Source organism: Monodelphis domestica, chromosome 1 (genome assembly GCF_027887165.1).
Source record: "Monodelphis domestica isolate mMonDom1 chromosome 1, mMonDom1.pri, whole genome shotgun sequence".
In the NCBI taxonomy this organism is placed as follows: Eukaryota; Metazoa; Chordata; class Mammalia; order Didelphimorphia; family Didelphidae; genus Monodelphis; species Monodelphis domestica.
The window spans coordinates 606,923,988-606,939,642 of NC_077227.1; the positions used below are offsets into that span (position 1 = coordinate 606,923,988).

General features: G+C 32.4%; 1 protein-coding gene across 3 annotated transcripts in view; it reads left to right on the top strand.

Annotated features, from left to right (window-relative positions):
* The window catches only part of NAPB (NSF attachment protein beta), a 52,246-nt gene extending 37,986 nt beyond the window's left edge, over nucleotides 1-14,260 (top strand). For all 3 annotated transcript variants that reach the window (XM_001373901.3, XM_056813817.1, XM_056813818.1), the window contains 6 exons: nucleotides 1,948-2,003; nucleotides 2,177-2,261; nucleotides 2,728-2,832; nucleotides 3,889-3,957; nucleotides 4,831-4,881; nucleotides 8,649-14,260. In XM_001373901.3, coding sequence (XP_001373938.1) covers nucleotides 1,948-2,003; nucleotides 2,177-2,261; nucleotides 2,728-2,832; nucleotides 3,889-3,957; nucleotides 4,831-4,881; nucleotides 8,649-8,759 — 477 coding nt within the window. In that variant the 3' untranslated portion in view covers nucleotides 8,760-14,260. The remainder of the gene's footprint in view (nucleotides 1-1,947; nucleotides 2,004-2,176; nucleotides 2,262-2,727; nucleotides 2,833-3,888; nucleotides 3,958-4,830; nucleotides 4,882-8,648) is intronic.
* Nucleotides 14,261-15,655: the final 1,395 nt, after the last annotated feature.

A 15,655-nucleotide genomic window follows, 5' to 3' on the forward strand; every position in this document is an offset into this window, starting at 1 on the left:
GGAGAAAGTATTTTTTTCACCCTCTCCCTTCAGCTTCTCAAGACTGAGAGAGACCAACTCCTCTACCAGCCAGAGTCTTCTCCTCCTCAAGATTCCAATCTCTTGGGGCCCCTCCCCCATCGAGGTGATCAGTTTCACAAACTGTTCAGCCTGGCACTTTTTCTTTAGTGCCAGCCTCTGTCACAAGGGGGACATGGAAACAATAGAATATTAATTAATATGGGCCAAATGAGATAGATGGTTTCAGATAAGATAGATGGTTTGCTTGAGATACAAAATTATGACAAAACTTCTATCAGTTTTTCAGACTAATTGAATTTCTGGTTAGTATAACCTAGGTCCTTAATTAAGAATCTCTAAACACAGAGAGAAGTGATCCACCTTCCCAGCCACAGAGAACTAGATTTAAATAATGCAATAAGATTTTCTCTCAGTTTCCACAATTGGATAAAGTTGGACAAAACAAAACAAAAATTGAACTAGATCCACAGTCGAAGAGAAAAGGAACTAAATTAGCTCCAGAATTGAGTCACAAGATGGAGTCAGTGTGGTTAACTCATTTCTTACAATTAACCATGTGCTATCCCAATTCCCTCAATACGTAGGTGCAGTAAATAAGTTAGCATTCAGTTAAGTCATTTTCTTTAGTATTTCATGTTTCTTGTATCTCTGAGATAGGCCAGCAAACCATTTCCATTTTCTAGAATTGGCCCTAACAGTAAGCTGCAAACACTTGTTTGAACCGATGCATAAGATGAAGAAAGTGGGACTAAAAGAAACTTTACAGTAACCACAATATTGTAATTGAAAATAACACTTTAAATATGTCAGAATTCAGATAAAATATAATGACTTCTTTTGGAGAATGCCTGAACAAATCATGGTACATGATGGTGATGGAATACTTGTGTTGTAAAGAATGATGATCTGGAGGATTTCCATGTGAATTGGAAGAACCTCAATGAACTGATGCAGAGTGAAATGAGGAGAACTAAATAAAACATTGTACACAGAAAGTGAAACATTATGGAACTGTCCAATGTAATGGACTTACTACTTTTGCAATACAATGATTCAGGACAATCCTGAAGGACCTATGAGAAAGAATGCTATTCTCATCAAAAGAAAGAACTGTATGTGTGTGGTGGAGGATGCAGAAACACAGAAGAAAAACACATGACTCATCACATGTTTATATGGACATATACAATCCAGTGGAATTGATTGTTGGCTCCAGGAGTGGGGAGGGGAGAGGAAAGGAAAAGAAAATGAATCATGTAAACATGGAAAAATATTTTAAAAATTAAAATTAAATATAATGACTATTCCTGGTTCTAAGAACCTATGATGAAATACTGTCATCTCTCATTAGAGGATTTTGCATGTATTATGTATTTCTTTTGCTTAACTTTTTCTTGGATAAAAGGATTGGTTATATGGGGTGGTGAGGGAGCAGTCATTGATGTTGTTAAATAATAATGGTGTTAAAGCAAAAAGCAGCAATATAACATTTTTTTAAATGTTAATAAAACATGTTTCTTTCTAGAAAATGTAGTGTTGCCATGATAACATATACTTTGTTTTTTTAATGGGACCAGAATATATTAATTATTTTATTGATAGTATTGTAAGACATCAAAAGAGATTTGATATTGGAGATATTGAAAAATAAACTTAGGGGAAGGTGGAATTTTTAAAAAAATAAAATCCCTTACCTTGTCTTAGAACTGATACTAAATATTAGTTCTAATGGTGGTTAAGTGATTTGCCCAAAGTCACACAGCTAGGAAGTGACTGAAGTCAAATTTGAACCCAGGACCTTTTATCTCCAGGCCTGGATCTCTATACACTGAGCCACCTTACTGCTTGCCTTTAGGTAGAATGTTTAAAAAATGTCATGATTTAACATTGATCTTTAATAGGAAAGTATATTTGTTTTGCTTTCAGGCTATTGCACATTATGAGCAATCAGCTGACTATTATAAAGGAGAAGAATCAAACAGGCAAGTTTCCTTTGAAAATGTGTTTTTTGATGCATGTGCAGATGTTCATATTTTGGTCAGTTTTATAAGTTGAATTAAAACATTTTCATAAGGATAAATCATTTTAACATACTCTTTTTTTTTCCTTTTGGGGATGTTATCTATCTTTAACTCTCTGATTTTTGATTTTTCAGTTCAGCCAACAAGTGTCTTCTGAAGGTGGCAGCATATGCAGCTCAACTAGAACAATATCAGAAGGCAATTGAAATCTATGAGCAGGTTAGTACATTTATAGGCATCACTTTATACAATAAGCCTTTCCAGGTCCTTTTAAAATTAATTATAGATTCTTCCATTTCAGGAATGCTTATTGAATTATATGAAGTTTCATTGCTTATTTTTTTTGCTACAAATCAGTGATATTGGTCTCTGTCTAGTAATATTTTATTATACTAGACTAGGGAACAAAGATTACCTAGTTAAAGAGTTTTCAAAATTTAGTAGAGTCAGAAAGCCTGTGTGACTTTGGGCAAGTCACTTTGGGCAAATGGTCCTCTATTTCCTATTCTGTGAAATGAAATGGGTTTCTGAAGTCCCTTCTTGCTATAGACCTATGAGCCTATGAATAGTGCATATTAGATAATGTAAAAGGTAGACTTGCTTTTAAGGTAAAAGATATTCACTTTTTTCTTCTTGTATGATTATGGTATATCAATATTACTAACCAATTAATTTCTCTGAGTAGGTTGGGGCAAATACTATGGACAATCCTTTGTTGAAGTACAGTGCAAAAGATTACTTCTTTAAAGCAGCCCTTTGTCACTTTATAGTTGATGAATTGAATGCTAAGGTGAGTAGTTTTAAAGGAACATTTTTCTAATCTGTTATAACAACTAAAACAAACTTTTTGCCATCTCAACTATGCTAAAATCATTGTTTTCACTAGCATATCTAATTTCTATGCTTATGAACAAATTACAAATAAAAAATTACTGCTAAAATTAGATGTCATAAGTTCCATTTTGGTCTAGACTATACAAAATAAAGGAAGGTTTTATTATGTGTAAACCAGAACTTTAGCAGGGAACAAAACAGAACTGGAATAGATCCCCACTTCATGAAACCTGACAAGCACTCAACAACTGCTTAATCACTATATTTGAATTTGATGGAGAATGAAAATTGGGAAAAATTGGAAGAGGGGAATCAATAAGAAAGAAAAGGAATTTGTTGATAATAGAATGTCAGAACAAAACTTTTAGGCAAGTTTGTACTAGCTCTTATTTGGGAAGCAAAAATAAGTAAGCTATATGAGAAGTATCCCTCTCTTCTAAATTCAAATACCATGTTAAATACAGTTCATTTTGTTCCTGTACTGCAGGGGTGTACTCTAGAATGGGACAAGAACGAGATTAAAAAGTAATTGGAAAAGACTTAACAAAAGAAATAAAAATATAATACTGAAAAAATACTATTATATAGTGTTAATTTATGGTTTTCTAATCAGCATTCAACCCTCAGAAATCTATTTATATTTGAGTTTGACAACACAATTGTACTATAAGAAAGAACCTTTAATGCTTTCTCTTTTTATGGTCAAAGCTAAAAGAATAGAGGACAGACATTGCAGCTAAGTGATTCCCCTTCAGTTTTGCATGTCTGAGAGATGAGGAAAAATTATTTAGCTTGAGAATTTTCAAGTTTATTTTTTATAAGCTTACATTCATCCTTCTTTCAGGACTTCTTGTTTTTATATATTTTCCAAGGTCATATTATAAAAGACAAACATGTCATATCAGTTAATTATTAGGTTTTGTAATGTTTCTTAAAGAGTGGAAAATATTACAGAATTAAATTTCATAATAAAAGCAGTGACCAGGGCATAAAATAATCTTTCTTTTTTTAGCTTGCACTTGAAAAATATGAAGAAATGTTTCCAGCATTTACTGACTCAAGAGAATGCAAATTATTAAAAGTAAGTAAAATTGACTTCAAAAAACAATAATAATAGCTTACATAGTATATTACTTTAAAGCATAAAACAGTTTATTTCATATGATCCTCAAAGTAATCCATTGATCAAGTTACTTAATTATTATTCCAGTTTTTACAGATGAGGGATCAGACTTAAAGAGATTAGGTAATTTGCTTAGAGTTTCTTAGCTTGTAATTGTTGAGACAGATTTTGAACTGGAGTTCTCTTTAATGTACCCACATTCCTCCCAAGTAAACAACCTTTAAAATGTGCATATGTATAATACCCACTTAAGAGAATATACATTTTTTCTTTGAGATAGCACCTAAATTGATCTTTTAGTGTCAAAGGGTCTTAACTTGTGGAATGTGGAATTTGCTAGATTGTTTGAGACTTGGTACTTGCTACTTTCATAGGCATTTTTTTGCTGGCCATGATGTAGTCAAGCAAAATCTTCACGAACTCCTAAAACATTAGAAAATGAAAACACAGGAAACAAGACCCAAATATTGTTTTTGCAGATTTACTGAAGAACTGTTTTCAAAATTATGGGGATGTTGACATTATCTGAGAGTATTTAAGAAATGGCAAGAAACATTAAATTCTTTAGATACTCCAATTCAAGAAACAAACATGTATCTTTATGATTTGGTCACAAAAAAAGGAGTTAGGCTGCCAGTGTTGGCATATGGAGACTCTTCCAAGAACCAGCCTCTAAGATTACTTAGTATTGTCCCTTCATGTCATAGATCAAAGAACTGAGGTCCAGAAAAGTTGCTTGATACTAGGAAACACCAACCTAGAACCCAGAGTTTCCTTATTTTGTATTCTGGGATAACACAGTACTTTTTGCCTTTATTTTTATATTGCCAGAAACTGCTAGAAGCTCATGAGGAACAGAACAGTGAAGCTTATACGGAAGCGGTAAGTGGTACATAGCTTTTTACGCCTTCATAACTATAGTAGAAGTTTTTGAAGATTTGACTTGCATTATTTTTTTCATGTGTCTACATTTTCCCAAACAGTGTTCTCACATTGTATGGCTATTGTTTTTGCCAAATGTGATATGTCATTTATAGCATGGAAGTGACCCCATGGTTGTTTAGGGTGATGCCAACAGAGTGCAACAATCTCTAGTTTTACTTACATCCTACCAAGCTAGAAAGGCTTAAAATGCAATCTTAGCAAAAGACTATGACTAAGTCTGCTATTTGAGAAACAACCTAACTTATAAGGAAGAAGTTCTTTACCACCAGGGTAACTACTTGATAATGAATTCTTTGACCATGGCAACCCATGAAAATTTTTTTAAATTTACTCAGTCCTTTTTTAACCTCTGTCTGCTTCTGCAGTTATAGTAGTAAAGCAGCAAAGATTACTAAGAAAAATGCAGTTTTAGTTTGTTTATAAACATTAACTTAAGTGTTGCTAATCTAAAGTATCATTCTTACTCATTAAATGGCAAGTAAGGAATGGATTCATGTCAATACTGACATTCTTGCTATAAATGAAATCAAAAGATTAAAGGAAATTGCAGTTAAATGGAAGAATATCTCACAAATTCTTAATGAGGCAAATAAATTGTTACAGTTGATTTTACTGTATTTCCAAAAGGACCAAAAAACATAATTTCATTTGACATTTGCTTATCTCTCATTGAAGTGCACATGATGAGACAGAGTGAAGAAAATACCAAGAAGATAATTATGTCTTACACACTAACTTATGGAGAGGATGAGATTGTAGAGAAATTCTATGAAAAGCTTTTATCAAACCTACTATCTTACCTCTATCTTACCTACTATCTTAGCTCTAGTCAGGGAGAGCTTTTTTTACCCAGTTAAAGCCAGGCAGAACGACTCCTTAAGATTGTCTTTTTCCTCCCCTCTCCTCATCTCCCCTCCCTTCCCCATCTCTGATAAAAGTATGATATTTAGAACTCAAAAAAAATTTTTTAATGTTAAAAATTGTTTTTACATGTAATTGGGGGAAAGTAAAAAATAATTAAAAAATAAGATTAGTAAAAAATAAAAGTGTGACATACGTATAGAACAAATATAGATATATAATAGCCATTCACCAATAAACAAGTGTTCTCAGTTAGTTTGCAAAAGTGTAAACTATTGACATCCTTGTGAAAAATGCTTTAAAACACTAGAGAGAAAAAGAAATGCAAATTTATCAATGAGGAAACATTCATTGAGCACCTATTATATGCCAGATACAGGACTGGGTTAAGGGGATATGAAGACAAAAATGAATCATTGCTTTCAAGAAGCTCACATTCTCTTACTAGAGATAACATGAATAGATATATTAAGAATCTATGAAAGTGTATATATATATAATCAGATAGGGACCAAACATGTAATTTCATTGATCTGAGGAGCTCTCAAAAAGTAAACTCCCACTCCTTAGAGAACTGAGAGGTTATATGACTTGTCCTGTGTCACACAGTATTGTCAGAGGTGGAACCTTAAGCCAGGTCTTTCTACTGCAAAGACCCTATCCATTATATTAGAGCCACCTCCACACAAAGTAAATACAGGATAGATTTGGAAGGAAGCTGGTGCTAAATAGGAAGATTTTTTTTAAAAAGGCTCTCTAGAGTAGGTGGTATTTAAACAGAATTTTAATAAAAAACCCTATTCTAAATCAGAAAAGCTTTTGAGTTTTCCACCTCATATTTACCACATTGGCAAAGAAATTAAGGCAGAAATGGTAATTTTTTGACTGGCTCTGGGAAGCCAGGCATTCTGATATACTTTTGTAGGCATCAATTTGGAAAATAATTTGGAGTTTTGTGGGAAAAGCTACTAAATGCTTCATATTCTTTGACCTAGTAATCCTGAGACTGGGAATTACCTAAGGAGGTGACAGAAAATATTTGGCATATAATAGATGTTGAATTGTTGATGAAAAGATGTGAATATTAGGGATACAAAAAAAGTGGAAAGACTTTTACAAACTGAAGGAAAGTAAAGAAATGAAAACTAGGAGATTACTATACTCAGTCCCTGTTTAATGTAAATTAAAACAATTATAAATAATATCAGAATTAAGAGTAAGTGTAATGCCCACTCTTGTTTCAAGGGCTGATGCTTATATTGGAAGAGAGGTAGTAGAAAGGAGGTATGAAAGTGCTGTGGATAAGATAGATAGATAGATAGATAGATAGATAGATAGATAGATAGATAGATAGATAGATAGATAGATAGATAGATATAGATACCACTAGATATGCCTCAATTGATTTCATTATAGATTCATCAAATATTCTATTAAGCTAGAAAACAAATTGATCTCATCAAATACTAGAGTTTATTGTAATATTCAGATTACCCCTAGATAATTAGTATGTACAGTAGGGCCCCCTTATATCTGTAGTTTTACTCTGTGTTTTCAGTTATCCATGATCATCACAAAGTGTTGGAAGTCCACCTGAGACAACAATGCTTCCATTTTCACTTTTTTTTTTACTTTTTGTTTTGCGGGGCTGGAGATGGAGGGCTGGGATCACCAAGCCAAGGGCAAAAGTGGGGAAGAAAGAAGATATATACATGGGGATCATCAGGATTTTGCTTCTGTCTGTAGTTTCAGCCATCTATGGTGGGTCTTGAAACTTATCTGGATACAGAGGTCCTTCTGTACTTCAGTATGCTTTGTTCATCAAAAATTGCGAGCTTTTCTTGCTTTCACAAATGGTTTCTGTGGCCAAAAATATTTAAAATTTGGTGGTAACTGGAGATTATCCTTTAAAATTTGTAGGCTGGTCCTCAGGTCTCAGGAATAGTTTGCAGTCATACAAAAAACATACAGCCATACAAAAAACCTTTATAAATTTCCTGGTATCTGCCAACATGTTTCCACTGTTAGAATCTTCAACAACCCTGAGCCATCTCCATGTCATAAGAACACATTACAAGGAATCTTGTGGAGCCAAGACCAATTGTTGTCAGAGATATATCCACCTTCCCCTTTCTAATGACAGAATACATTTTATAACTTATTTGATCTGTACTTAGATGTATTTATAATTCCTATCTGAAAAAAGCATCTCACTTTCCCAGTCATTTACAGAGTGGCCTAGAAGTCTTTTAAGTTTAAGGTATTAGAATCTAGGAAGCCCTGTATTTGTTTACTTTTGGTTTCATTGAGAGTGAGAATGTTACTATTAATAAATTTCAGTTTCCCCAGGGGTATATCCACTTAGTGATTGACATGGGTCTCTTATTAAGAATATGCATTTAATTTGATGGTTATAGACAATCTAAAACTAATAGCACTCTCTACATAAACAAATGAGCACCTTCTGGAATAATTTAGAAGACCATCATTGTAGAGGTAAATGGAGCCTAACAGGATTAAGATTTAATTTTTTGCTTTTATTTCATGTTTTGTCTATTCAAAAGTTCACCATTTAGTGGCCAACCTACTTATGATATGCTTTGTCATTACGGCTGTACTTGAAACTTTCCAGCATGCTAGAACTTGACAGAGATGACACTCTTCTGGCATGTATTGAGGACCTTGATCTTGTCTGATTATTTTGTCTAGATGCATTCTTAATGCACTCTTTTTTGAATGAATAGATTAAGTATTATATATTAGAATTCTATGTAGAATGTATATTTTGTCTTTGTTTTAAATTTGCATCATTTTTATTCCTTCTTTTATTTCCTGTATAATAGGTTAAAGAATTTGATTCAATATCTCGCTTGGATCAGTGGCTTACTACTATGTTACTTCGTATCAAAAAATCAATTCAAGGGGATGGAGAAGCAGATGGAGACCTGAAGTGAATTGCCTATAATCTTTGTGGCATGCAGCCTAACTCCTATTTATATATATATGTTAATGGCCAGTGACCATTATGGGATACCCCATTTCCCATTAATGGCTTCATTTTTGTTGCATATAAACCAGATGATTGCATATTGTTTAAGATTCCTGTGTCTATATTATGAAGAAATGGATGAGTAAGGGTCTTCCAGTATTGTTTTTATGTGATTTTGGAATTAGTATATATTTGTCAGATTTCTAAGATCACTGGAAATAATATTCCATGAATTAATTTATTTTTCATTCCTTTTCATGTTTCAAGAACCCAGGTTTTATTTTTGCTTGATGTTTTGGTATGGTGCCTTAGACTTTAGCACCAGTTATTTAATCATGTAAATATATGCTTTGTGCATATGGAATACACATATTAACATTATGATCTGTACTAGCTTTAAACATGTGTATGTAATGGGCAGTTATCTGGAATGAGTTTATGGTCTTTTTTTTTTTTAAAGAAAAATTTAGGTTTTTTGTTGTTGTTTTTTGTCATTACAAAACTATCTTACTGGTGCTAGTGATTAGCTCCTTTGCTTTTATTAGTCCTGTTTATGGGCATAAAAAAACTATGTAATCTGGATTTGTTGGCATTACTTGTTGTCATGAGCGAGGGACAGCCAACAGTTTGTTTTTTTCATGCCAGGAAATGAAAGTAAAATCAAATTCATTTATCATCACATATTGCTGAAAAACTCAAGAAAAATATAACATGAAATTAGCCCATGCAAATATTTTTTAGAAAGTGTGGTATTGTAGGGAGAGTGCTAAATTTAAAAGTGAGAAAAATTTCAGACCCAATCTCTCACACCTACTAACAGTGTATCCATAGGCAAATCATTTAATAATATCTTTTAGCTTGTTTCCTTTCCTATAAAATGGTGATACTACTACCTTTTGTACCTACCTCACACTATTGTTGTGAGGCCTTAAATGAAATAATATATAAAAATTATTTTGCAAACTTATAATCACTATTTAAGTATCAGTTATTTTAATTATACCTATACAGATATGTGTTTAAAAATTTGTTGCTATTTAGTTTTTTCCTTTTTTCTGAAGAGTTAAAATGTTTTAAAATAAAACTAAAAAAAGTTAGTGTGTAGTATTTATCATGTGATATTTATTGAAATATTGCAACCCTCCACACAAATATCTGTGTATAGATCCAGAAAAAATTACCTCAGCTTTTATTTACTGCAAAAATTACTATATGTAGATAGAATAGAAAATCCATTTGCTCACTGTGTACACATAAAGTATATATGTAGACTTTATGAAACAGTCATTTCATTAGGAAATTTTTCTCACTTCTAATTTATGGTAGAAATAACTTCTTCTCCTCATTCATAAAAAGTTTAATCAGGAAATATATTTTTCTGAGGTTTTTTCAATGCCACTTAACCTTATTAAGATGTGTTCTTTGCCATACATTTGTGTTATGTTAAGCAAAGGTAGACTTAGGATTGTTAGCAACAAGTTACATGCATTTATTTGGTTTAATTAGTGAGGCCAGTGCTGCGCCTTTTTTCATTCTTATTGAGTATCCTATTGGTTAGGCAAATAAACTTACAAGGAGACCATTAAGAATCTCTCAGCTGATGATTGTACATTTGAGATGTTTCACTGTTTAAAGCTCTTTGGGGTTACATATTCTCAGTCTTCATATATATAAAAACTATCTTAGTTGTTAGGTTACTAAACAAATACTGTATGTGGATGTAGTAATGTTTCTAGCCTATCACTGTGCCACTCTTAATATTTCTTAGACTAAAATGGTCATGTTGATATTTTTTAGATACTAAGATTAAATATAAAAAGGTATCCCAAAATTCATTTTAAGCTGTATTGCCCAATTAAAGTCATATATGTTCTGGGTGATAATGGAGCAATCACAAGTACTAATGATTATGGAGAATTTGAAAGTATGTTGTTTTGGGAAAGTATGTTGTAATTTAGAACTCTTTATAATTGATGTTTATTTTCTTAAAAGCTAACCAAATCTTTTTCCTTGGATTAAAATAGTGTTATATTTTACAGAAACACATTAACACCAGAAAGGAAAAAAAATGAATGTTATTTGGAGATGTAAGAACAATGAATTTGGTCATAAATTGTGGTGGTGAATAGGTGACTCGTCTACACATAGCAATACTGTTTTAGTATGTTTTTATTTTACTTTTTTCCTGGCTCTTTTCTAGACTCATGATAATTAAGTAAAGAGTAAGATTGGTTGATTTTTGCCATGATTTTAACTTTACACAATTGTATACCATTTAGAGGCTTTTTCATTCTGGTTTGTGTAAACCGTTAGTCTTCACCTTTAACTGGGTATATATTTCAGGGAATCCTTAGCCAGAAAGTCACATTGTACTGCCCTTTCTAAAAAGTGCTGATGAGGAGAAATAGAGTGAGAGAAATAAACCTGGATTTGTCAATTTTTCAAATATTATTTTGGAAGTTCTTTTTCAGTTTTTAGAAAACTATGAAATGAGATCATGAAAAAGTTTATGCAATTGTCAATGAAATCACATGCCCAGGGTATCAGGAGATTTATTTACAAGTTATAGTGAAAATTTGGTTTAATGCCATTTCTAACTTTGGAAAGAAACACTTCTCCCCACTAAATTTACACTTTGACTTCATCTGTCTCCTCTTTTGCAAATTTATTTTATTGATTGTGATCAATATAAAGAATGCCAATTAGTTTATGTCTGTTTTATGGCTTCTCAGGTTAGTGGGAAATACTGAATTGTATGACACCCTTAGGTAAAATTAAAGGACACTGGTAAAGTGGAAAGATTAGCTATGTTGGTTTGCTTTGCTTAATTATACTTTTGCTACAAGAAAGGGGACTGTTTTTGGCGAGGTAGTGCTAGGAAATTTATAGTATTTTTAAAAAGTATTAGACTGAGAATTGAGAAAGAGACTTGGATTTTGTTTTGGTACATTCATCCAAGAGATGATTATGGAGCTCGTTCTTTGTGCAGTGCATCGTGGTAGGCACTATTCTATAGGATTCTGATTTCTCCCTGAAAGTAGATAACATTCTGGTCAACTAGGTCAACTAGGTGGCACAGTGGATAGAATGCCAGCCCTGAAGTCAGCAAGACTTACCTTCTTGAGTTTGGATCTGGCTTCACACACTTAGTAGCTGTGTTACCATGGACAAATCACTATTTTCCTTAGTTTCCTTGTCTGTAAAATGAATCAGCAAAGGAAATAGCAAATTACTCCATTGTATTTGACTAGAAAACCCCAAATGGAGCCATAAAGAGTTAGATATGGCTAAAAAAGATATAACCTATGGAGGGAGATAAGATTTGGTCATGTTTAAATTATGAGGCAAAAATGTCATAGCTCTGTAAGAGTGATTCAAAGTACAGAGATTGTTAAGATTATGTTGGGTGAAAGTGATCATAGTAATACTGGAGCTGGAAGTTGAAGGATAGATATGATGTTGACTGATGATGGAAATAAAGGGCAGTAAGCAGTGATAGAGCAAGGGAAGTCCTGTTCAAAAAATGGGAAAAAACTGTTTTGATTGGATTGTGGAGTACATGTACGAGTGAGAGAGAGGGTCGAAAAGGTCATTAAGAGGCCTGATTGTAGAAGGCCTTAAATATCAGACATTTGTACTTTATTCAATAGACAGAGGGGAGCTATGAAAAATTTTTGACTAAACATTAACTACTAATCTCAGTGGTAATACTTTAGTAATTGTTTGGCAGTCGTCTTAAAAATTATCGGAAGTGACTAGAGTCAGTGATATATCAGTTCAATTTAAGTCATTATTTACTAAGCACCTTCTCTGCGGGCAGAACTGTAGTAGGTGCTGGGAATATGGCAGATAAGTATAATATGCAATATTATTACATGATAATTATATTAGAGTTGTAAAAACAAAATGTCTTGGGAGAGCTGAGGAAGGGGGGTTTTTCCTTGGGCTATGAAACCAGAATTTTTTTAGAATAGTATATTAATTAGAAATTGAATTAGAGCACAACACAATATTTCAAGAAACAGTTGTTGCTTTCTTTGGAATAAGTTTAGAAAAAATTATCTTTCTCCAAACCACATTGGGCTAAAGGCAAAATAACCAAAGAAAAAAAGATTCTAATTGTAATACTTGGTTGTGCAGAAAAATGTACTTTTAACCTCAGACAATAAAGATAGACTAATAGTAGGCTACTTACTGGAAACTGATCAGGTTTGGAAAACTGTTTTACATTTACCAGATGTGGGAGACTTTCTTCTCCATATTCATAATTTTTTTAAAATTGATTGTTTCCTTTTTCTTTGCTTGCTACTTATACATTTTCTCTAATCCTTTCCATTGGAATATGTATTGTGTTCAGCACAAAATTGTGTTCAGCAAGATGCGACAAAAATAATTTTAATTAGTCACTAATTTTTTTCTTTTAGGAAGGTCCTATTCATTCTACTATTTTCAATACCCAAAATTATCAATTTACCAACAGGTTTATACATGCCACTGTTTTAAGGATTCATATGTTTTAAATGATCAGTGATACCATCTAAATTGCAACAAATTGTTTCAGCCCATCAACCCAATCAGCACTTGTTAAGAACTAATAGCTATTCATAGCATAGAAGAATAGGAAAATAACTTCTTTCCGATGGAACAAACTAGTCATAAGATAAAGATATATATTCATCCAAAACAAAAAAAAAACCCAAACTAGAATAAGAGTGAATATAAATTTAATTGCATTGAATTGCTATCCCAACATAATGGATGAGTGCCATATTTCTTTCAACAAGTTAAGGAGTTGGGTTTTCAAGACTCATAAGATTTTCTTTATAAACAACAGTAATAATTATGGAATTATGTTAGTTTTTGTATTTTAGCAAGTCTGATTTTCATTTATGGTAAATATTTTTCCATGGATCAACCAAGTTATTTGAGAAAGCTTACACTTGGTTATTCATGGTCAACGATGACAGTCACAGGCAAAATTTCTTACAGAAAAGCATTGCTTTTGTGGAAATGTTTTTACAACTTGTCTCTTGATTTCCTTTTTTGTGATTACTTTTTTATTTATCCTATGATATGAAAACAGTATTTTTGCACAATTGTGATATGCATAAATGATCTCTGATAGTATATAGCTAACTATATGCACTAGCTTTTGTGGTGTTTAACAGTGCGTTTTCTCTGCTATTGTGACATATTTGTCTAAATGTAAACATTGTGATTTTTGTAGATTTGGCAGTCTAGCATGTCAATTATAGTGTAATTAATTAGCCTGTGTTATAAATGGTGATAACAGTTTTCATATAATGTAAAGTACAGAAAATTAAGCTGCTGATGTTCCTCCTCCTATCACTTTCCTAGGTCAGAAAACAAAATGAAAATAATTTAATAACAACTCTGCCTTAGCAGGAACAGATTGTGTATGTTTTGTGTGAACTTGTACAGTAATAAAGTCAAAATTATGATTAACATGATGATTGGTAATTCTTATTGCATAAATGTCAGAGATAGCTTCCTTAACAAATCCACTAAGTTGAAAACTGAAAGTTTTAAGTCAACAGGTACTAAGTCAGTCACTGATAGGTAGTTAGGTTATGGAGCTTACAATGGTAATTTAATATAGTGAAATTTAATTGGTTACCTGAAAGTTTACACAAACAGATAACTTTGTTGAAAATCTTTCTAAACTCTTTCCTGTTTAGGAAATTACAAGAAACAAACAAAAAAAATTAAGTTTTTAGAAAATTCAGGGAGTCTCTCTGTACTTTCCCTCAATTTATCATTGTGGTTTCACACATTTGATATGAAAACTTTACAGATAATTTTATTTGGGGGTAACTAATTTCTTTTTTTCTATACTTCAAGCTCACATGTGCTTTCTTTTAACTGCTAGATTAATTGTAATTTATTAGCATTGCTCATTTAGTTGAAGAGCATGAGTCATTTTCCTTCCCTCCTCAATATAAAATTTGCTAAATCCACGTTTTACTGAGGTTTATGGGTAGATTCTGTCTTTGTACTTATATTATGAACATGACTTTTTAAAAAGACCCTGAAATTATGTCAACTCCTAAACAAATAATTTCAGGTTGAATCAGAAAAAAGCAATATTTGGGTGAATTAGTTCATTTATATGGTGTTTTATGGTTTATAAATCATGTTTTTGGAGCTTTAGTGCTGCCAAAGCACTTTATACATAAAACTGAGGTAAATAGTGCAAGTATTTTGTAGATAAGAAACCTTTATGAATACTGTAGTCACTTGTCTGGGGTCCCACAACTAGGCCTTATAATTTACAAGGTGACGTTTGTCTTTACCATTAAGTCCAATGGTTCTTTTTCACCATCACAGGAGGATTATAAAGTAAACTCAAGTGCAGGAGGTAGGTTTTAACAACAACAAAAAAAGGTTTAGACATCCAAGTATTCAAATCTGGAAAGAGGTTTTCATTTCTCTCAGTGAAAAGATTCCACAGTGACGATGCTGGACAGAATGTCCTGAGATTTTGCTTCTTTTCATTTTTCAGATCAAAATGAAGGTACTTCCTATCTAGAAATTAGTTATATGACATAGTTTTATTGAACCAAGAATAGCCCCCTTTCCGACCCCCTGAAGCTATTTCACCTAGTTTTTATGGATAGATTTCTTACATGGATAACACCAAGGGCAACAATTAGACCAGTAAACTTTCTAATTCATTTAATTATAGCACTACTTGTCACACTTTGGCCCTCAGAATCTATACGTTTTGCCTAAAAATATTTGAAAAGAAATCTTTTCTTGGTGACGTGAGTTACAGAATATATAGTAAGGCAAATATTCTTATTCTGCATGAGAAGCTGCAACCTACTTAGCCAAGCACCA